The sequence below is a fragment of the Pteropus alecto genome, unplaced genomic scaffold, assembly GCF_000325575.1.
Source record: "Pteropus alecto unplaced genomic scaffold, ASM32557v1 scaffold146, whole genome shotgun sequence".
Classification (NCBI taxonomy): Eukaryota; Metazoa; Chordata; class Mammalia; order Chiroptera; family Pteropodidae; genus Pteropus; species Pteropus alecto.
The window spans coordinates 21,332,555-21,357,385 of NW_006442107.1; the positions used below are offsets into that span (position 1 = coordinate 21,332,555).

Genomic DNA, 24,831 nt, shown 5'->3' on the forward strand with positions numbered 1-24,831 from the left:
TAGAGATGCCTATGATGTAAAATTATACCCTTGAGTTACAGGATTTCTTAACTCAGCACTATTGCCATTTTGAACTGAATTCTTTGTCATGGAGCTTGTCCCATGCATAGTGAAATATTTAGCAGTATTTCTGTCCTGTACCTGCTAGGTGGCAGTAGCCAGTTGTAGCAACTAAAAGTGTCTCCAGACTTCGCTACATGTCCTTTGGGGGACTGCCCACAGTTGAAAAACCACAGTTTTAGGAAATGGTTAACTTAAGGAACTACATTTAAGGATGGTCCGTGTCACTAAAGAAAAAAAGGACAGTAACAAAAAGTTATATTATTATATTTTAATACTTTTTAATATTCATGAGAATTTCTCTAAAACTTTCATGTTATAAAAAAGTTTGTATTATAATAAACTGTTACTCTTACTATCGAAAATTTGTCAGGCTTCTATTTTTTCATTGATTGTTTGGAAACTCAGCTTAGTTTGTCCTAGTGACTTATACTAAGCTTCTATAGTTTTCTTAGTGACTTGGCTCATTCTTTTATCCTTGGTTTTGTATCTAAACATCTTACTATGAACTCTTTAAAATTTGATGAGGATAGTTATATGTTTTTGGCAAGTAAAGAGTCCTATTCATCTTAAACAGCTATTTGATAGGTAGTGGGCTAGCCAATTGAGTTTGCTGGAATACAGAGATTTTTTTTCTTACAAAAAAATTATTAGTAATACTTCAAGTGAGAGCTGTAAGTGGTTTACTTTGAAATTGAATGGTTAAGGAATAACCATAGTAAATGTGAGCAGAAGATGATAGGCTTAGGGAGGGTATTTATGCAGTTTCATAGTCTAATTCTAACAGATACAGGTGGAGTGAAAAAATTACTTGTATTTTAAGATTTTTATTTTATAGTAATAATGTTATATAGAAGTGTTTTCCTAGAATATTACATGGGAAAAATACGATTTGACTTTGGAGAGGAGGCATACATCCTGGTTAAGAGTATGGCTTTAGAGTTCTCACCATTTACTAGTTACGCAACTTTAGGTAATATTCTTGATGCCAAGCCTTAAATTTTCTTACTATAAAGTGAAGTTGATAATAATACTCTTGTTTCATAGGATTCAGGGGAGGATAAAAGACATAATCTCTTAGCTTAGTAAGACTGGCCATAATTAGTGCTTATTAACCATTAACTGTCATTTTCAACCTTTATTTAAAGTAATTCATAGATTAGTAATATGATTTATAGTTTTGATGTATTGGTTTACATCTGAAAGTGTGGATATATATGCATATATGTATATATATATATGTATGTAGAATTAAAAAAAACATAATTCTGAATTCTTCACAGATTAATTAAAACTTAATGTTATCTTTATCGTTGAGTCTTAAAAAATTCTTGCTTTGACCAGTAACTTAATATACAACTAAATATAATATGTCTCATTGGAACAAAGAATTCCAGCAATATAAAATATGGTGATTTGAGAATATTTTACATGTGTTTAAGATATAGGATATTGTTTCCGCAGAATATCAGGGTATAAAACTCAAAATGGAAAGAACTAATGAGGTCATAACATTTGTTATATGTCTTTTCTAAACACTTTTACAAAAATATTGTAGATAATTAAGATATTAGTAGTATCTTTGCATATGTAATATCACACTTTGTAGTTCACCTTAGCATCAAAATGATTTATGTATTAGATGAAGAATAACATTTAAGCGTATAGTAATGTGTGATGTTATTGTTTGTAGAAAATGGTTATAATAATAGACTTATTTGTAATCCTCACTCTAAAGTACAGATTTTTACAACTTATTTTGATGTAACCTTTTAAGATTTTGCTCTCTTATTTTCATTAGTATATCAAGGGATAATATACATTTGCCAGCATAGTATATTTCATTATCATAAGAGAAATAATATGCTTCCTAAACAATCAGAATTGAAGTCATAGTTTTTTTTTCATAGATAAGGCTTCGTGTAAAAAGATTAAAAGCATTGTGTTCTAGCACTGCTGTCCTTCTCCATTCTCTGTGGTTTTAGGCTTGATCCTGAATGATGTTGAGGATCCTCAGAGGGAGAGAAGGGACAGAGAATAAAGGAAGGGTGGTAATTGAGCTCTTTGGGATTGGAACTGCTGGCAGTCCCAAAAGATAAAGAGCACAAGTGGCATGATCTTTTCTATCTAGGGCTTCAGCTAGAAGTACTTTTCTCCTTTAGAGCAAAGCTTAGAATTTTGTTGTTATTGTACCCTTTTGGATCCTGCTCTCCCTCCTCACCCCCTGCACGAGCCATTATGTTTTTGCTTTCTTCTTCCTTTATTTTTAATTATGATTCCAATGCATACATGCTTTAGTTTTATAGTTAAATTCTATTAAGACAAGAGGTCTTTAATCAGTATAGAAGAAAGACACCTTCATTTACTGTAAATGAATCATAGATGCCTGATCATACTGCTTATTAAATTATGAATGCTAGTGTTCAATACTTTATTATATAAAAATACATTTTAAAAATTGTAACCTTACATTAGTGTTCTGGAACATTTTTGTTGTAGATTTGCCTCTGAACTACTAAATTTCTTATAGCATAAGTAGAGGCAGTGCCTACTAGAATATACATGTGCTTTGAAATCAGAATTGAGTTTTGTCTGATTCTCAGCTAATACATATTAGCTATATGATTTTGATCTTTGGATTACTTGGCTAAAACCTTAAAAATTAGCTGTGGTAGTTTTTAATGGTTTACATGAAATAAATATTGAAAGTGTGTCTGGCAGTGTTAAGTGTATTAATGTTAACTTTTCTTCCCTTCCATTCTCCACTGAGCCACCTTATCCCTCCTGTTAACAGTTTTTTTTTCTTGTTTGAAAGAAAAATCCCAGAGTAACCTTGAAAGGCTTATATTGTTGATAAAATTAAGAAGGAAAGGGAATTTGAAAAAATAAAACAGAAGAAAGTGAATAGGAGAAAAAGTTAACTCTGATAAAGTACTTCTATAGATAATACAGTTCTTCAAATTCAAGAAGAATTGAATTCCGTTTACACTCTTGCTGCTATTGTAGGTCATTAATATCAAGAGGTGAGTGTGTTTTGTTTTGAATTTTTATTTAAATAATTAAAGAATGAGCTTTCTGCTCATTTGGGCAATTTGGCCTGTAAAACTTTTCTAAGCTCTAATCCTTTGCCTTTTGTACTTCTTAAATTGTCCCAAAGGCAGTAAAAGCTATGTAAGCAGTAAACTGGAGGATGATTCATATATACTTCTGAGAGAGTAATGGTTATAACAGTAGAATGAGGAGTTAGTTCCCCATACCGTAACTTGGCCCAGTGAATTTTTGAGGAGCTGCTTACATTATTAGATGGTAACATAGAACTTTATGGCCATTGTTGATTATTTTATGTGGTATATTTTTACTGTTCCAGTGTGGTACTATAGCAGTGGTAATTTGGCTATTTCAGTATTGCTCACTTTGGAAAATGTGTGGTTCTGATTTCTGAGTGTATGGCTTATTGCAGTTCTTTGCCTACGTGTTTTTGATGGTGTATGTTAGAAATTATTATTAACCTTAAGTTGGGGCTCTTTAAAATTTTTGTCTAAAATAAAAGTTTATGAAGTCCCATCAATGTCTAGGTATATTTATAAACGTTTGTATAATTTCTGTATCTACCATTATGTAATGAGTGACATTGAAAAAGAGAAAAAATCGATATCCAGAAATTAGATTTCTTTTTCTTGGTTTGACTACTGATTTTCTGTGTGGTTTTGTGTAATTTACTTTGTTTTGGTGTATTTTTTGTGTGTAGCATAAGGATTCTGTCTTTTCTAGAAAGGTTGTACAGATAAATATTATATAGCACATAATGAGAAGTACATAAATTCAGGATGGTCATATACTGTATTCCCTTTTTTTAAAAAAAATTACTAGAATATCACTTGAGTGGATTTCAAATCAACTACCATGGATCAGTTGTTTTCCCTTGTTTTCAGATTAGGCCTATGGACTTTAATTCAAAGATTTGTTTTTATTACTTGAAGTCAATTTTTATTATAACATATATTGGGGATTATGTGATAAAAAATTCTATATTTCTCCTTAGATGTTAAAATTATAATAAAAAAATCATGTGCATAATGTTTTGTCTGTTTTCAGGTCCAATGATGCATCAGCAGCCTCCTTCTCAACAATACAATATGCCACAAGGAGGTGGGCAGCATTACCAAGGCCAGCAGCCACCTATGGGAATGATGGGTCAAGTTAACCAAGGCAATCATATGATGGGTCAGAGACAGATTCCTCCCTATAGACCACCTCAACAGGGTAAGATTCCATTTGGAAAATTTCCTGCTTATTATAAATAACAGTAGTTGAAAGCCTTTACTACATTTTAATGAACTGTTTATCTCGGCAAAGTCAGGGCTTTTTGTTCTTGATTTTTTTTTTCTCTTAAATTATGTATATATTTTTTTCCTAAAAGATAGTGGATATAGTAGATACAGAGGGTCACAAATTGGATAGGAGCTTCCTGGTATACAGCTTTTTTCTGGAAAAAAGTTACATCATAAAATTTTATATCAAAAGCTAATTTACAGCAGAAAATACTGTTTTATTTTTGAGACAGTACTAAATATATGATCAGAAACAAACCCTAATTTCATACTATTCAAATATAAAAATAAAAAGGAAATTAATTTTCTACCAATTTGACCTACTTTTTAAGAAGTTAGTTTTTGTTTTTTTGAGTTGATATTTGATATTGCATGTGTGATCTTAACATTAACTTTTGTGAAATGTGCGTTTGGTGTTGGCTGTGTGTTTATGTATGTGTGTAGAAGAATAGTTGAAAGTATACGAAATGCCAGAGCATGGGAGGGAAATCTACAGCTGAGAAATAATCTCTTATAACATCAGATTAGAAAGCCTTTGATGACCTAGAGAACAAATTGTTTACATCTTGACTGATTGTGGTTTTTCAGGCCCACCACAGCAGTACTCAGGCCAGGAAGACTATTATGGGGACCAATACAGTCATGGTGGACAAGGTCCTCCAGAAGGCATGAACCAGCAGTATTACCCTGATGGTAATCTCTCCTAATGTTAACTTTCCCATTTTCTATCCCTGCCCAATATTAATGTAGATAGCTATTCAGAACATTTTAATGTGGATGAAGAAACTAATAGTTTCTTCTAAATTTAGAACACTTCAGTAATCTAAAGCACCAATGATACCATTAGTTTATAATATTGATTTCAAAGTATATTTTGTTTAGATATTCCATGTTAGTACCATCAGGAGTCATGTTCTGTCACTGGAATCCTTTCTTATATAAAAGAGGATCCTTTTATATTTGGAATTGTTCATTTGAACCAAAGCCATTGTTACCGATTTATGTTTTTAAATAACAGCTTTATATAAAGAGATAATTCGCATACCATAAAGTTCACCTATCGGTTTACTTTTATGCATTGTATAAATACATAGAATTTCTTGAGTTTTTCCCCCATGTTTCGTCATTTTAGTTAATGTTTCATACTTCTGAAAGAACTAGGATTTGTATATATTAGCATTTGCATTTGGGAAAGGTTTGGACGCTAAATTTATCCGTAATATAGTTGTGTATAGAGTCAGTAGAATAGGAATGGTATTTGGAAACCAGATTTTAATTTTAGGTATTTAGTGTAATGGCATATTTTTTTTAGTAGGAAAGTGGCTTGTGAAAAAGTGGTCAGCGAAAATATGCTGCACTTAGTAACAATCTAAGCATCCATGGAAGCTTTCACTGTACAGTTCATTTCTTTTCAGTTTTTCTGTATGTTTGAAAAATTTATTATACAATGGTGAAGAAAAAAGAATCCAAACTTATAAAACTGATTAGTTATCACATTACAAAATGATTTGTCTTGTTATGAAAGGATTTGCCAGTCTTCATTTATGTAGTTAAGCTCTTTTTCTATATTTAAGGTAAACTATTTAACAGAGAAACTTGGGGAATCTAAGAATTTAAAGCTAAGGTATTGGGACTGTTGACTAGAAGTTAATGTAAGCTAGTAAGAACATGTAGTTTGGTGTATTTAAAAATCATTTTGCCTGCCATTTTTCATTATTGTATAAAGCATAAAGGTACATCGGTATAAGGACATTGGTTTTATTACAGAGGCTCTGCCTATAGAGGCAGAGCAAACACTTAAAAAATTTTTTCATACAATAAATATTAGTGATAGCGATGACGTGTATGGATAATTCTGGTTGGAAAACAACTTTTTTTTTAATCTCAAGTTTTCTTGTCCCATGTAGATATTAAGATTTTTTTTTAATGAAAAACTTCAGTAAGTTTATAGACTACAGATATTTTATAAAAGTGAAATCTAGGTTAAATGTTATGTATTAGAAGTCTGCTGAAAAGAAATGATTGGTTTAATTTTTAAAATACATTTTAAGTAATTTAGTTGAATTTGACACTGATATTTTGGTCCTGAGAATTTCCTGAAATGTAAAATTTGTATTGTTGTAAATAGGATCTTTCTATTCAAAATAGATATATTATTTTTGTAAATATCAGAACTCTAAAGTTACTATAAATAATTCATCTTATTATATCAGGGGATTTAAAAATTTAAATGGTATAATTTTTGCATAGATGTGTATCAGAATTTTTTTGACATTTACGTATTCTATTTATAACAATAATTAATTTTCTTAGACTGCATTGGATATTTTCTTATTACATTTAGATATTTATGCCAGTAAATATGTAGATTAGGAGTTGGCAAACTTTTTTCTGTAAAGGGCCAGAGAGTAAATATGTTAGTCTGTGTGTGCCATCTAGTCTTGGTCTCAACTAACAAACTCTTGTTGTAGCATGAAAACAGATATCGAAAATATGAGTGGGCATGACTATGTTCCAGTAAAACTTTTTTCAAAAACAGGTCACTGGCCATATTTAGACTGCAGGCCATAGTTTGCCAACCATTAATGTAGATACTTATGAAATGGTTTGGAAACACTGGAATTAATCATAACAGTATTCCTCCTTCCTTAATTAGGCATTCTTCTAAAACGAGGTTCAGATTTTAGCTAACTGAAAGGTTATTTCTTGCATTTTCTTTGTGCAATTTAATTAAAAAGACTAGAGTACTGATTTTCATTCAAGTTCAGTCAACTCACAGGTGAAATTTATCGTATCTTAAAGCTTAACACTTAATTTTATGGACGTGTATGTTTGTATTACTCTAGAAATAGTTTCTAAAGGCTTCTAGGATGACAGCATTAAGCATTATGTTTTTGGTTCTGAAAATACTTCAAGATACATATATTTTATTCAAGTAAATAGAATGTGAAAAATATGTTTCAGTTTTTAAACTTATGGAGCTCTTTTATATTTTACATTGTTTAGCATATGCTGTGGAATTGGCGACCAACAGAACAGGTGTTTAACAAAATATGATAATTGTTTCCTTTGTTCATTCTAATTTAATTCAAGTTATTTACATGTGAAAGGCCTAAATACGTTCATTCTCTTAAAAAAAATGGAAGATAAAGTTTTCTTTCCCCCTCGATGAGGATTATCAGAGTTAAGACAAAGTGTAATGTTTCTAAAACTACTGTTTTTTGCTTTTAAAAAAATTTGCACGTTATCTCGATGTGAAAACAATCACTTTGGTAAATATTTGGCTAATGCAATTGAAATTATTTTTTATGTATTTCCATTTCTTTTTCTTTTTTTTCAGTTTTATCTGAAAGTTTAAATATATTTAGGGTTTTCACTCAGTGGCCATTAACGTTTCTTCCTGTCTCTTGTCGAATTGATGTAGGTCATAATGATTACGGTTATCAGCAACCGTCGTATCCTGAACAAGGCTACGATAGGCCTTATGAGGATTCCTCACAACATTACTACGAAGGAGGTATCTATATACCTTCACACACATACACATATATATCCCCTCCTACAGGAACAAAAATTCTTGCATAAGACAACTTCTACCCGTGCAAAGCTCTTGTAGAATAATAGTTTGCTGGCTGTCTTGAAATTACAGGGAGTCCAGAACAATCAAAATAATTTCCTTACAAATATTTAAAATGTATAACCATGACTTGCCATTTCTAACAACAATAAAAAGACTAAAACATTTAAAAATAATTTTTTCCTCAGTGGAAATTTTCTATTTGAACCTAAATCCATTGATCCAGTTTTTTTTCTTGTGTGTGTTTACATATGTATAATTTCACATATAAGTATAGCGCCTTTAGGAAACAGCTTGCTGATCTTGTGTAGCTAGTGTGTGCTCTTGTAGCTGTCTTTAATTTTGTCTTTTTTATTTTATTTAGCATAGTCATGATCTTATGACTGTGATGTTCCAGTAAATGTAATGCTCGTATGGCAGAGACGCTGAAAATGCTGCAGTTCAACCTTGCAAAATTGGCTTTAACTGCAGTTTGTTTGGCCGAAATCCTTCTGTTTGGTTTGAGTTTTTTCCTTGTTTTGTTAACTTTTAAAAAAATCAATATGGCATATTATTTTGTTCTTGTGTTGTTAGCTATGCATCTTAGAGAAAAAGATTAATTAAGCAAACTTCTCAGGGTTTTTTTCCCCCTTTTCTCCAACTATCCTATAGGAAATTCACAGTATGGCCAACAGCAAGATGCTTACCAAGGACCACCTCCTCAACAGGGATATCCACCCCAGCAGCAGCAGTACCCAGGGCAGCAAGGCTATCCCGGACAGCAGCAGGGCTACGGTAATACCTTACTGCGGTTTATTTTTGTCTCCCCAAAACGTGGTGATTAGTGTTTCTAAATATGGAAGCGTATCTTTATCATTTTTGAAAAGTCACAATTTTAGCTTAGTCTATTATTAGTGTTTATTTAAAATGTTCTTAGGTAAACTGTTAATCCATTTAAAAAGAAACAAACTGTAGATGGTTCACTGATTAAAGATAGGCCATGTAGTCATATCAAAGACAAGAAACATGAATTCTTAAACCTATTTTGTATTCATGACCAGCCAGTAGTTTTGTGTGCACTTGGAAAACTGATGAATTGGGTGATTATTAACCATATCTACATAATCCGCTTAGCAAATTTGTTTTTAAAACTAATGACTCTTACTGTGAAAAATAACATTGATTTTTAAAGTACAAATGTTGTCTGTTCGGAATGCATAAAGAAAATGTTTTTTTTCATTCTGTAGTTAAATAACAACATACACATCCACAGGAGTATATTTATTACAGCTATGTATCCTTACAGAATTTGAGAGAATTTTAGCCACATTTTCCTGCTATATACTCACTTTAATATCTGCTAGCTGGATAGCTGACTTCAAATAACTATTTCATAAGGAGTGGGGAATCAAGGACCTGATATCTCAATCTTAAATTTCAGGCTACTATAACTACTTTAGATGTAGGAAAATATGATTTTAATGAAAGAGAAGTAGCTGTTTATTAATTTGACATCATCTCTTGTTAACATGGTTTCTTCCACACATGAGTAATGTCTTATTACTTTTATTCATTGATTTAAGCTCTGCTATTACTGTGGCACTTCTCTCTACTTGTGATAACAAATCTAAGAACCAGTATCAGGCTAAAAATTCTTTTGTGCCTTCAATATGTGCTTTGAAATTCAGTCAGATATTGGGAGTCAGGCATTTTCTCCAAAATGATAAGTCCTACTTTCCCAATTCCAGATGACTTTAGAAATAGTCCATGGATTTCTTGTTTTTAGAAAGAGACTTTCTTCTCAAATTATATTTCCATTTAATGACTACTGAATATTTGTACTTTGAATAGAGTATTTTGGTTTTACTATATTTGCATGGAAACAAATATATTGCTAAATTAACTAAACTTATTGATTTAAGAGAAATACTGTTTTCAGTAGGAAGAGAGAATAAAAAAGTTAAATATTTTTGGTTTAAGTAGCTAAACATTGTTTTGTTAGATATTAGAAATCATAAGGGAGAAGTTCCGATTTTGTTTATCCATAGACTTCAGTTATCAAACTTTCTTCTAATAGAAAATTTAGTTTTAATAATTGAATCTATAGTAATTAAATAAAATAATAGGTTAATGTAATTTATTTAAGCTGGAAAATTTTTTTTGGCATTTTTCTGCAATTAACATTTTTTATGACAGGTTTTGAATGGCTGTGATAAAAAACAAATATCAAAGTTTTTCAGCTTATGCTTTCTAAAACGTGCATTATAATAGACAATAGTAGAGTTTGTGAAACAGACATATTTATTTGGCAAGGCAAATTAGTCTCTTGACATTTCTGATATTTGAAATAATTCATTTTTATAGGTTAAGTATTAAAGATGATTGGTATACAGAATGTAACTTTTGAATCAAATTTTTTCACATGCAACCTTGGCTTTTTAAATCTTCAGTTTCTGTTTGAAAATATTGTGATAATAAGTTTGTCAATGCAGAGCATAAAGCATTCTTTTGGTGATTGCAAATATAAATCTAGAATTTACATGTAAAATCATTCTTTTTGATTCTTTTGGTGATTGCAAGTATAAATCTACATACAGCTGTAAATATCATTGATTTCGAAACTTTATTCAGAAATTGCTTCAGTATTTTAATTTGAATCTGCTTCGTGCCTTTTCTTTTACCTCTTGCTTATACTAGTTAACAATAGAAGTAGAGATGAATTTTCTTAATATGAAATTAAGCCGAGTCTCTTTTACTCATCTGGACATAAAAATTTTAATGGCTAATACATTACACAATACTTACACTGAATCAAAGCTTCTGGCACATGGTGGTATCCTTACAATATTTTTACTCATTATAACCTTTGGAATTTATTTTTAAAAGCATTTGAGAAAAACAAGATACCAAACTATCCGTTTTAGTTTAGATATAAAAATATAACATCTAGTTTTAATTTTTTTCTAGGGTTCTAGGGTTTTAGGTTTTCAGCTGGGCTCTTGTTTATGTTAATTATTTTGCAGGTCCTTCACAAGGTGGTCCAGGTCCTCAGTATTCTAACTACCCACAGGGACAAGGTCAGCAGTATGGGGGGTATAGACCCACACAGCCTGGACCACCACAGCCACCACAGCAGAGGCCTTATGGATATGACCAGGTAAGTTATTTGGCCAACTGCGTGATCACCCCTATTGTTTGTTTATTCTTAATTAGGTTAAATATTTTTCACTTGAAGGCTCATTTTTCCCGCCTTCTGTTCATAAATACATGAGATGACAACAACAAAAACTATTTTAAATCTTTTTCATAGAGTGCTAGCACAGTGGATCATAATTGCTATAATATGTAAAACATGCCTTATCTCTAGGCACCAGCATTCATTCCTAGTAATTCATTCATATTTTATATTCTCTCTTTTTCCTCCCCTCTACCCACTCCCCACTTGCTCCCTCTCCCTCTCTCCTTCTTCTTTACCTCCAGGCATACTTCTCTTAGCTATTTCAAACATCATTCCCTGTTCTAAAGCCCCTAATTTCTTTGATCTCCCTCATATTTATTGCTGAAGATTGCATTGACTGACCCATTGAGATTTGGAGTCCATCTGTGTCAGTGCTCTTATTAGCTCTCTTCTTTACTTCAAGATGTCCACTACACTTTCTTCACCTCCGTGATATCCTTTCTTTTTAAATTCATACTTACTTCTTATCTCTGTTGCCTCCTTCCATACACACATTTGTTATCTCAGGTCTTAATAATCTTACCTGTTATCTTTCCTTCTATCTTCAAATATGTACAGGTGTATCTCATCCTAAGACAACTGTATTTTCTTGAACCTAGGGTTTATTTAAGTTCCTTGTTTTCAGCAGTAAATGTTTCAGACTTAATATTCTGTGCTGCAGTCATTATTTTATGAATCTTCTCATACATACTCTGTAATGAAATGATTTATGTTGGCAATTTCTTTAGATTGGTTTCAGGTTTGTCTAATGATTTTTCTGGTGAGGATAATCTGGTCTGTTCACCACTTAAGCTACCTAAAGTAGGTTATTGTTTTGTAAGTTAGGGTTCCAGGGCCAGTGTACATGATCTGGTTTGAAGAACAGCTCATTTGCAGTGCTAATTAGAAATCGAGGCATGAACAAGTTTTGTATCAGTGTTCTCAAGCTTTTAACTCCTTTGTACTGACACTTCCTATTTAAGTGATAAAGATAAAGAGATATAAGAGACTTAAACTAAAAAGGTAAGGACAGTTGACTAATATTTTAAAATACACTGGAACTAAAAAGATTAGGCAGAAGATTTATCTAAATTTTAACAGTAATTTAAGTCTTGGCTAGTGATTATTTAAGGGCAAGTATTTAAGGGCAAGGTTCTTGAGAAGATAACATTTAGGCTCATTCTAATCCATAAGTTAACTTTTCAAAAAGTGAGATTTGGGTCATTTATTTCCTGTTGAACAACTATTATTTTCTGTGTGTACTGGACACTGTATAAGGTCCTAGATAAGTAAAACAGGCATGGTTCCTATAACTCATGGAACAACTGACTGTCTTGAATTTACTTTAGTATTTAACACATGTTCTTATTTTCATGATTTTCTTTAGCTTCTCTGTTACTATGCTATTTCGTTTCTCTTAATTTCTAGTGATTCCTTCATGCTTATCTTTCTTTTACTCAAATATCAATTTTTGGCTCAGTGTCATTCTTAGTCTCTATATTTACCCTGTCTTATATTTTTAGTATCCTTAGCTCACCCTTCTCAACCCAACTTCAGCTCCATTTTTTTTTTACCTGTGTACAGAACATCTCTCTTTGGGTGTTTTGCCGTTTTCCTCAACTTCGGCATATTGTGGCATAAACTGACCATTTTCTAAATCGGCGTATTTCTAAATCCCCTATAGTTAACATCATTAAGTAAATGTTTCTTGAGCAACATTTATATGCCAGGTACCTCAGATTGGGATATGCTGGGAACTAAGATTGACATGGACTCTGCCTTTGTGAACGTAAGTCTAGATGGGGTTCAGATACATGAGTAGGCAACATAATATAGTGTGACTTGGACTACTTAGATGAGGAAAAGACAAGATTTTTTGTGGAAGGGGCTCCTAACCCAGATATAGAGAAAAGTGTTCCTTGAGAAATATTAGATAAGTATGAGGGCTGAGGGTGTGTACTTATTAGCCAGTTAGACATAGAGGAGGAAGAGTTTTCTAGTCAGAAAGAAGTGCATTCACGAAGGACTACTGTTGACATATATGGTTCAATAAAGCAGAAACATGAGGAAGAAGAGGCAAGACTAGAGAGAGAAATTGGTGTTAGATTAGGAGGATTCTTAAAAGCCATATACAGGACTTGATAAACATGGTGTATGATACACAGTTGACTCGAACAACACGATTTGAACTGTGCAAGTCCACTTATATGTAGATTTTTTTCAACTGATTGTAGTTCAGATGACCTATATAGTTCAAACCTGTCTCGAACTCCATGGTTGGTAATCTGCCTGTGTGGAGGGCCAACTGTAGTTACATAAAGATTTTCAACTGAGCAGGTCAGCGTCTCTAAACCCTTTATTTTTCAAGTGTCAACCATACTTTAATTGTTATAATTATTCCACCCCTTAACATTCTTAGGAATTTCAGACTATACTGTAGATAAAGACCCATGATGTTTGGGTAATTGTGAGCCACATCTGCTTCCTCATTAGAAAAAAACTGAGGAGGGGACTATTTTAGCTATTTTAGAATCAGTGGTCTCCACATTAGTTTTGCATTTCATCTTACCTGTAGCCCCCAAGTCAAACACCTGTTCTCTTCATTTCAGGGAAAGTAGCTCACCTCTTCAAGATGGTTAAGGAAATGGAAAACCAAAACAGATTCTTAAACTCAACAGTAATGTAATTATAATAGTGGTCAGGACAGATGAATCTTATAGCAGTGTGCAGTATGAATTAAAAGAGTGGGGAAATTCAGAGAGAAAGCCTTGTTAAGGGGCTGTTTCTCTACCATTCTTTTCCATCTCAGTAAATAGCATCTCAATTCTTCTAATTCCTCAGGTTAAAAACTTGAGTCATCCTTGACTCCCCTCTTTTTTGCAAATCAAACATCTCAGCACACAGCAAATATCATCTCTTCCTTTAAAATTATATTCAGTATCTAGCTATTTTTCACAACCTCCTGCTCTTACCCAAGTCATAGTCACAGCTGTCATTCACTTGGATTAGTACAGTAGTATCTTCCTTCCTGGTCTTCTTGTTTTCATTCTGGGTCCTCTACAGGGTATGCTTCACATAGGACCCAGAGTAATCTTTTAAAAACATTGGGCAGATTATGCTACCCCTCTGCATAAAACCCTGTGGTGACTTAATCTCACTCATAGTAAAAGCGAGACCCTGTAATGGCCTTACGTGGTTTGTGGCCCTACCTTCTACCCCACCACCTCATCTCTGTATTTATATCCCAGCTACTCATGCCTTCATTCACTGTGTTTCAGTCACATTGTCATGAGTGCAAGCATGTTTCTACCTCAGTACCTTCTGCTCCCTCTTCTTGAAATTTTTCTCTTGGTACCTACAATGCTTACTTCCTCACTTCAAATCTCTGCTCTGATATATCAACATATCATATATCAGGAGTCCTTCACTGTTTATTTAAAATAGTAACACTCTCCATTGCCTCACTCTATTTCCCTACCCTTCTTAATATGTTTAAACAGCTTTATTAAATTACAACTGACATATAATACACTGCACATATTAAAATGTGCAATTTGATATATTTTGACATGTACATATACTTACGAAATCATCATCAAAATCAAAACGATGAAATATCCATCATTTCCAAAAATTTCCTTATGCCCCTTTGAAATTGTCCTCACCACCAAACTTTCCCTAGAGAACCACTAATCTACTTTCTTTCACTATATATTAGTTACCATGTATTTCTTTTATATAAATGGAATCATATAGTATGTAGTCTTTTTTTGGTCTAGCTTTAACTCAGCATAATTCTCTTGATGTTTATTATTGTATGTACCAATTATTGCTTTTTATTGCTGAATAATATTCCATTATTATATGAATATACCACAATTTGTTTATCCTTTGAACTAAAGATAGAAGTTTGGGTTTCCAGTTTGGGGCTTTTACAGATAAGTGTTAAGAACATTTGTGTATAAATCTCTGCTTTCATTTTTCTTGGATAAATACCTAGGAGTAGAAAGGCCGGATCATATAATAGGTATATATTTAACTTTTTAAGAAACTGCCCAGTTGTTTTCCAACTTGATTGTACCATTTTACATTCCCACCAGCAGTATATGAGAATTTCAGTTCTCCCCATCCTTACCAACACTTGGCATGGTCAGTCCTTTAAATTTTATCTATTCTGATACTTAGAGAGTGATATTTCATTGTGCTTTTAATTTGCATGTCTCTAAGGACTAAAGATGTTGACCATTTTCTCATGTGTGTATTATCTTCTCTGAAATGAACTTTCAAACTTTTTGTTCATGTTTAAATTTAGTTCTTGATTTTTTTTTACTATTGAGTATTGAGATCTTTATAGATTCTACATATAAGTTCTTTATCAGGTACACGATTTGCAAATTTTTTGTTTTACAAATCTAGTCTCCCTTGTTTTACAATTCTCTTAACACTGTCTTTCAAAGAGAGGAAGTTTAAAATTTTTAAGTCTAGGTTATCAAGTTTTTCTTTTATGGGTATATATTCTAGGTTGACAGTTGTTTTTTTCTTCCCTTTCAGCACTTTAAAGATGTGGCTCCACTGTTTTCTCATTTATATTATTTTTAAGGAAACATCTGCTGTAATTTTTATCTTTCCTCTCTGGTAGTGTATCTTTTCTCTGGCTGCTTTTAAGATTTTTTCTTTATGAAATTATTTAACTGAAAATTTCCCTTGCTCAGATTGTGTTCAGATATTTGATTAGAGATGCCTTGGTGTAGTTTTCTTCATTTTTCATATACTTGGCTTTTGTATAGCGTCTTGGATTTGTGGCTTTATAGTTTACATCAAATTTGAAAAAATTCTGACCAAATATTTTTCTGGTCTCTAAACCCCTTTCTCTGCTCTTCAGACTCCAATTATATGTGTATTTGTCTGCTTAAAGATGTGTTATAGTTAAGTGATTCTCTTCTTTTTTTTTTTTTTATTCTTTTTTTCTGTCTTTTCTTTTAGGTAGTTGTTCTTGCTATGTCTTGAAGTTCACTAATCTTTCTTGTTCATTGTCTAAATTGCTTTTAATCCAGTTCCAGGTAATTTTCATTGCAGACATATTTTTCACCTTTAGAAGTTTGATTTAGGTCTTTTTTATATCTTTCATGTCTTTGCCTAAATCTTGAACATATGGAATACAAGTATGATACTGTTTTGCTATCCTTTCTGTTAATTCTAACATATGAGTCAGTTTTTTTTTCTTCTCATTATCAGTCATATTTCCCTCATCCTTTGTATTCATGATAACTTTTGATTAGATGTCAGACATTTTAACTATTTTACTTCGTTGGATGATAGATATATTTGTGTTTTTAGAAATAGTCTTGGGCTTTGTTTTGCGATGCAGTTAAATAATTTAGAAACAACTTGATCTTTTGGGGATTGCTTTTAATATTTGTTAGGCAGGAACAGAGCAGTGTTTTGTCCTGTGTTAAATATTCTCACTACTACTAAGGATAGACCTTTTTGAGTACTTAGCTCAATGCCTTTGAATTATGAGTTTTTCAGTCGAGGTGATAGGGAATAAACACTATTTCTGTTCATATATGAGTGCAAGGTATAGTTTCCTGTACTCCTTTTGGGTGTTTCTTTTTTCAAACTTGGTATTTTCCTTGCATGCATTTGTATATAAGTACTTTGCTGAACAAAATACTTTAATTGCCGTGAAAAACCTATGTTCTTAGTCATTCTTTTATCACATTAACCCTTGAGAATCACTGATCTTTTTACTGTCTCCATATTTGCTTTTTTTCAACATGTTATATACTTGGAATAATGTAGTATATAGCCTTTTCTGATTGGCTTTTCACTTAATAATATGCTTTTAAGGTCTTTTTGTGGTTTCATAGCGGATTTCTTTTTAGTGCTAAATAATATTCCATTGATTGGATGTCCCACAGTTTGTTATTCCATTCATTTATTGAAAGACATCTTTGTTGCTTCCAAGTTTTGATAATTAAGAAAGCTGCTACAAACCTCTGTGTGCAGGTTTTTCATCTTATTTGGATAAATACTAAGGAACACGATTGCTGGATTGTATGGTAAGAGTATATTTAGTTTTATGAGAAACTGCCAAACTGTGTTTTGTAATAGCTGTACCATTTTGCATTCTCACCAGCAATAAATGAGAATTCCTATCACTCCATATTCTTGCCAGCATTTGGTGGTGTCAGTGTTCAGGATTTTAGCTCTTTTAATAGGTGTGCAGTGGTTATCTCATTCTAATTTGCATTCCCTAATGACATATGATGTGGAACTTCTTTTCATATGCTTGTTTACCATCTTTCTATCTTCTTTGGTGAGGTGTCTATTGAGGTTTTGTCCCATTTTTTATTTTATTTTATTTTTTTATTTTTAAAAATTAATTATTTTTTAATTGAAGAAATGATTTAAATTTTTCCCCTATCCCTATTAGTGAATTTTAAACAAAATAAAAATAATAAGCCCATTACATGTTAAATAACATTTTTTAAGAAAGATTTGTGATGTATTATGAATTGTACACTTGAAACTAATACAATTTTCTTTACCAATGTCACCCCGATACATTTTAAAAATACAAAAAAAAAGAAAGAAGGGAAGTTATGTTTTTCAAAGCAAAATACTTCCATGTCCTGGTCACCATGAATAATGCTGCTATGAACATTGGTGTACAAATATCTTTTCAGATATGGGTTTTCAAGTCTTTGTGGTAAATACCCAGTAGAAGGATTGCTGGATCATATGGTAGATCAATTCTTAATTTTTTGAGGAACCTCCATACTGTTTTCCATAGTGGCTGTACCAATTTGCAGTCCCTTGGCCCATTTTTTAAATTGGGTTGCTTTGTTTTCTTATGGTCGAGTTTTAACAGTTCTTTGTATATTTTAGATAACAGTTCTTTTTCATATGTGTCTTTTGCACATATCATCTTCTTGGCTTGTCTTTACATTCTCTTGACATTATCCTTTGCAGAGTAGAGAATTTTAATTTTAAGTTCAGCTTATCATTTATTTCCTTCAGAGATCATACCTTTGATATTGTATCCAAAAAGTCATCAGCAAGCTCAAGGTCATTTAGGTGTTTTCCTATGTTATCTTCTAGGAGTTTTATACTTTTATATTTTACATTTAGGTCTTTGATCTATTTTGAGTTAATTTTTATTAAGGGTGTAAAGTCTGTGTCTAGATTCATTTTTTTGCAGGAGGATGTCCAGTTCTGGCATCATTTGCTTATGTGTCAAAGATCAGCTGATTATATTTATGTGGGTCTATTCATTTATACTATTTATCTATCCTTTCACCAATACCACACTGTCTTGACTGCTTTAGCTTTATAGTAAGTCTTGAAGTTGTATCAGTCCTCCAGCTTTGTTCTTCTTCAATATTGTGTGACTATTCTGGGTCTTCCGCCTCTCCGTATAAACTTTAGAATCACGTTTTATTTATATCCACAAAATAACTTGCTGGGATTCTAAATGGTTTTATGTTGACTCTTTAGATCAACTTGGGAAGAGCTGACATCCTGATAGTATTGAACATGGAATATCTCTCCATTTATTTAGTTTTTTGATTTCTTCTATCAGTTTTGTTTTTCTTCATATAGATCTTATATATTTTTAATTAGATTTATACTTAGGTATTTCATTTTGGAGGTGCTAATGTTTAATGGTATTGGGTTCTTAATTTCAAATTCTACTTGTTCATTACTGGTATATAGGAAAATTATTGACTTTTATATGTTAACCTTGATCCTGCAGCTTTGCTTCTTGGTTTCAGGAGTTTTTTTGTTGCTATTGTTGATTCTTTGGCATCTTCTTCCTAGATGATCACATCATCTGTGAACTGAGATAGTTTTATTTTTTCCTTCCCAATCTGTGTACCTTTATTTCCTTTTCTTACTGCATAAGCTAGGAATTCCAGTACAGTGTTGAAAAGGAGTGGTGAGAGGGTGTATCCTTGCCTTTTGAGGAAATTTCATTAAATGTGATGTAGATGCTTTAACTTTGGAGCAGAGTGTGTATCTCCATATGAAAGATTATTTAGTTATTGTTTATTATCATGCCCTCTTCCCTTAGAATGTCAGTTTTTTAAAGACATCACCATATCTGTTTTTATCATTGTTGAGTCTCTTTCACCTAGTAGAAAATATCAAGTAGTCAATAAATATTGATGAATAAATGAAGTCTAAATAAGAGAATAAATAAGGCCTTTACTTCCTAGATTTGAATGAATAGTAATTACAGTAAATTGGAGAAAGAAACCTCTAAAAAGTATTATGACCGAATAATTGTAAGACTTTCATATTATTAGGCAAATGAAAAAGAAATTTAAAGGTTGGCATTGCTCAGGTTTCTGTTCTAGGGAATCTTCTCATTCCGTATACTCAGTCTTATTTACTCATGTGGTTTCAGTTTGCCATGCCATTGACTCCCAAATCTCTATTTCTAGTCTGACTCCCTCTTCTGAAAATCAGATGCCTAACTGGTTGTATCATAAATATATCAGTTCTACATAACCAAAAATAATCATAATTTTTCCACCCGAACTTTTTCCTCTTTTCTAAGTATCCTCTGTCAAAGAGAGTAGGTATTATCAGTAAGCTAGAAAGGCAAATGCCATATTCGATATTTAAGTCTTCTTCCCTCTCCCTCTCTTCACCTAATAAAAGACAAAATCTTGTTAACCTATCCACTTCTTCTAACCACTTATCTTAGTTTAGACTGTTAACATCTAGTTTCATCATGGAAGGATCCTCCCATGCTGCCTTTTTGCTTCTTTTCCATTCATTCTTAACACTTTGGTCAGGGGAGTTTTGTAGTTAAAAAAAAAAAATTAAAGAAGCAGAGAGAGAGAGAAGCTGAGGCTTAGAAAGTTGTAGTGATTTACCTAAGATGACCAGAGCTACAAAATGGTAGAACTGGATGGCAAATTCTGAGTGACTAGAATCTCTAGTAACTAGAGCCTGATTCATTAAACCATGCTGCCTCTGGTAATATCAATGAGTACTTGAGTAGTTTGCAGCGCATTTTCCTATTTTTCTTCATGAATAACTTTTTGAGGTAGGGGTTATAATTACCCTCGCTAGTTAGATGTGAAAATTGAGAAATGAAGGTTAGGTAACTTGCTCAAGGACAAGAAGCTATTAAGTGATGGAATTATTAGTAGAAATTGTTTGCTCTAAAACCCATGCTGTTTTTTAACCCTGGAATTTGCCAGTGGTTGCAAATGTACAGTATTCTTTTTGGGGCTTGCTGTGATTTGATTTGGTCCTAGCATTGTGATCAAGTGTGGACCAAATTACTCAAATTCTCAGTGTCTCAACTCCATTTATATAAAATGGAAGTAATATTTGCTCTATGGGTTAAAGATGGACACAAAGCACTTATTACAGTGTCTGACACATGGTGAGACCTTAGTTAATTGAGATATATTAAGAGTTAGCTACTGTTAATATGAGCCAACTTCTTATTTCAGTTACTTCAAGCTCTCTGTTACCAAACAAGTAATATCTTCTACTCCTCATTATTCTATATTATTCTCTTGTATTGTCCACTTTCCGAAGCATTCTATACTGAATTTTTTCTCCATGCCTTTACTTTAGCTATTCCTTCTATTTGAATTGCCACTTTTTCTTTTCTCTACTACTTAAATTTTACTATTCTTTTAAGGCTCCCACATTCTCTGAAATATTTTTGTAATTACCTTTTCTTTACTGAACTCTTATAGAACTTTTGTTCTGTAATTGTCCTTTATTTATAAGTCTTACCCTCCGTTTTTTAAATTTATTATGGTGATTAACATAATATTTGCTCAATAAATGTTTATACTTGCTTGAATATAATATTTGGCATACATTATTGAAGAAGTCTTATGTGTCAAGCATTCTTCAATATCTGGGCCATAAAGATAGATAAGACCTAGTCTCTCCCCTCAAGTAATTTATAATATAGTAGGTAAATTATAACTTATAAAGTACAGTAGTTTTTAACCTCTCTTCTGCTTTCATATTATTCATAATATGTACAACTCACTCTCATCATTAATATCACATTATATGCATTCATTAGGGGAGCATTTCCCTCCAGAATTGAGATTTGCTTAAATATACTTTTTAAAATAATTTTTAAAAGCCCTTTTTCATGTCCTCTTTTTATTCAGTCCTAAGAAACGAAAGAGATGAGAATTAATGTAGCCATGAATGGAAAGGAAATTGAGATCCAGAAATGGCAATGTTACAGTCCCATCTTATAGATAAAGAAACTGAGTCTCAAGCTTTGTTAGACTGAAATAGAAAGTTAACAATAGACTCAGGACCTAAACAGCTTTAGTATTTAGGTCATCTAACACTTGAATAATAAGTTCCTGTATGCTAAGCATTGACTTATATTTCTTATTTTAAATGTTATATTATAGGAATCTTTGAACAAATACAAAAAAAGAAGAGTATCATATGAATTGCTATGTGCCCACCAACCAACATCAACAATTATCAACATTTTGCCAATGCTGTTTTACATATTTCCCACACTAATTATTTTTCTTTTCAGAGTATTTTAAGGCAAATCCTAGATTTGATATTCTCCCACCATTATTTTAAGATGAGCATTGACTTTAAATTTTGCTGATTATAAAGTACATTAATATTTCTAAAATATCTTTGTTCTATCTTTAGTGCATTAATGAATCCATTAGATATATCATGGCATTCAGCAAATTTTCAAGTATATCAACTTCTATGGAAATTTAAACTTTTAGGGTACTAATATTTCCTATGGTACAGGGGTATTTCAACTTTAGAATATTTGTTGAAATAAAATAAAGTGATTTAGAGGGGGAAATTTAACCAAAGGAAACAATTACCTGATTATATACTTTCTAATGAGTACTGTTTTTGGAAAATAGGTGCTTTAATGAGCATCTATTTTTAAAATATTTAAGAAAGTTTTGTTATATAGTTTCTAATATGTTTTTCTACCTTTTTTCTTCTGTTTTAGAGGAAAAGCTGTTCCTTCTCTTTCCCAAAAGCGAAACTTAACAGCTGTATACTAGACATTATTTACCTCCCTTGTAGAATTTTGCTACTTCATCACCTCTTTGATATCTGTACTCTTTTTCTTTCCTGTCCTGTCAGCCTATAGGCTTTTAAGTCTACTTTATTAAAAGCAAGACAAACAATTTCCCTTGATTTTATGTACCCTCTGCCTGTCTGAATACCTCTCCTGACACTTTATTGGCCTCAGGAAAAGGCCCAAATTCTTTAGTATGGATAGAAAGATCTTTTCCCTTTATCTCCCAGATATCTTTCCATCCTTGCCATGTATCCCACATACCCTTGATGTTAATTCATAGTAGTAGCTATACTAAGCTAAATAGTCACAAAGTTGTTATACTAGCATAAATTTATGTACTAATATATACTACATGAACTTCTCATTCATTCTTGTTCAGTTCAGTTCAACAAAATTTACAAAACATTAAAATTTTCCACTACGTAATAGGTACTGTTCTATCCTCAAAGACTCTGAAATCCATTTGCAATTGAATGTAATATCAGAAGACATTACAGACATACTGTATACATAAAAATTTTTGTTTGTTGTAGATGCAGTTGCTTTTGTAGCACAGCAATGTTAAGATTTATTTGTAATTTCTTGTGTCAAACTATTGTGATCAAACTATTATATAATCATATTTAAAAATTTTGTCTTTTAGGGACAGTATGGAAATTACCAGCAGTGAAAAAGTACTTACATTCCAATAGCCAGTATCTATTAGCAGCCATATTGTCACCTCAGCACTGTGGACACCTCCTTGTGAAGAGATCCTTCCATTCCATCTAGTTTTTGGAAAAACCTTGTGGATAAGTGGCTGTTTCATCCATAAGCAGCCTTTGTGGCTTAGTTGTAACAGGCTTAGTAGCTCAAAAATACTCTTAATTTCACATTTCTACTCTAGATGGCAACATTGGACAGAAAATACGACATAACCGATTTGCAATGATTTCGGAACTATTTCAAATGGACTGTTACAGACTGAAAGGTGTGAACAGCTTTGTATGTTTATGAAGGTTAAGGGAATTTAATACTTTTCCACAGATTCTTTTGTAAGGGGAAGAGGGAAATGTACACTTTTTACAGCAGCAATATTTTGTATATTATGTTTATTTCATGTGGTAAATATGCAAGGCGGTACACTACGCATTGGACAGAATCATAATTCCTCTCTTAATGTGGATTGTAGCATGGTGGATGCTTGATTGTGTTGGTTTCAGTATGGTGTACTATAAAGATAAAGGTGAGGGAGAAGACCATATGTCCACTGTTAATGTTCTTAAGAGAAAATTAAGATCCCTTTTATCTGTCAGATAATCAAGGGCACTGTGATACAGTTTTGAGTAAATTGTCATTTTTTTAAAGCTTTCCAGTTTTGTGGATTATAACCTTTTTATAAAGATCATTTATAATACAATTTTAAAATGTGAGGCAATAAGAATTACTTCATGTTGGATTTGAAGAATCTTGGTAACAGTTTCATGTAAATGAAATGGTAATGCTCTCCTAAAATAGCAATAAACTGAAAATGGAAGTGTTAATTTTACCTTGTTTGAGTAATCAGGGAACTTGGTAAGTGATATCAGAGCATTTTATAAATGATATCAAAGAAGTCAACATTGATCCAGTAGTTTTACTTTTTAACAATAGAAGGTTAATTGGTTTATATAATAGAATAGTTCAGGAGACTTAGAAACCTTTATTTCAACTTTCTTAACTGGAAATAACATTTATAAAGGGACACTTAAGTTTTTCCCTTTTTTTATGTTGTTAAATGTAACACAGATGTTTAGGAAAATGCTTATTGACAAAGTTTATTATGATTTGTATTAAAAGCATAGAGATAACAGTCTAAATCACTTTGTTTATTAGCATATTTAATCATATTTGAGACTGTCCTGTGCCTGATTATTTTAGCTTAATTCAGGGATATTGCATTGGACAGAAAATCATGCATTGAGAAGTTTATAACCACAATTATTTAAGCATAATCTGAAAACATCTAGCCCAAAGGTAAGTTGCTTTTTTCATCACAGTTGCCTATTTATAATTGAATTGGTTTTTCCCATTTCTAACTGGAAACAAAGCAGAAGGGGTGCCATTAATTTGAATAAGCAAAACATAACTGTTCTTAACATCCTGTAATCAAAAGGAGGAATTTCAGTGTGTCTCTGTGTATGTATGAGAGTATGTGTGTTTTAAGGTCAGAATAGGTTTTTTTCCCTACTTGTTCAGTAGAAAATGGACATCAAGTTTGAACAGATAAAGCATGAACAGCCTTATTGAGATTGAAATGCTTATAGGTTCTGTGCCAATTTTCCACCACTTGTGTACTTTGTTGCTATTTAAAACTGTATCAACTCTAACAGAAGAATAAATTATTTGTGATTTAAATTTTCTCATTTGTTTCTTTAAATTAGATCTCTTTGACTCTCTTGTTTTGTCTGGAGACTATGCTGTGGGTTTTTTATATGAGTTAGTCCAGTATAAGCAGACTATATTTGTATTCTAGGACTTTATCAAAATTCTCTTGCCATGCCCAAGTTAATTAGAATTAACTGTTCAGTAATCAGCATGTTGTGTGGGTTGTTTGTTACAGAGTTCTTTCTCTCAA

At 32.1% G+C, this 24,831-nt stretch overlaps 1 protein-coding gene across 5 annotated transcripts in view; it reads left to right on the forward strand.

Annotated features, from left to right (window-relative positions):
- The window catches only part of SS18 (SS18, nBAF chromatin remodeling complex subunit), a 69,435-nt gene extending 44,824 nt beyond the window's left edge, over positions 1-24,611 (forward strand). For 3 of the 5 annotated variants that reach the window (XM_025038593.1, XM_006920017.3, XM_025038592.1), the window contains exons 6-11: positions 4,156-4,323; positions 4,980-5,084; positions 7,816-7,908; positions 8,620-8,742; positions 10,971-11,104; positions 22,879-23,758. In XM_025038593.1, the coding sequence (XP_024894361.1) occupies positions 4,156-4,323; positions 4,980-5,084; positions 7,816-7,908; positions 8,620-8,742; positions 10,971-11,104; positions 22,879-22,905 (650 nt within the window). In that variant the 3' untranslated portion in view covers positions 22,906-23,758. Of the gene's footprint in view, positions 1-4,155; positions 4,324-4,979; positions 5,085-7,815; positions 7,909-8,619; positions 8,743-10,970; positions 11,105-22,878 lie in introns of all 5 variants that reach the window. The other 2 variants (XM_006920018.3, XM_015595721.2) reach the window with 2 other exon arrangements.
- Positions 24,612-24,831: the final 220 nt, after the last annotated feature.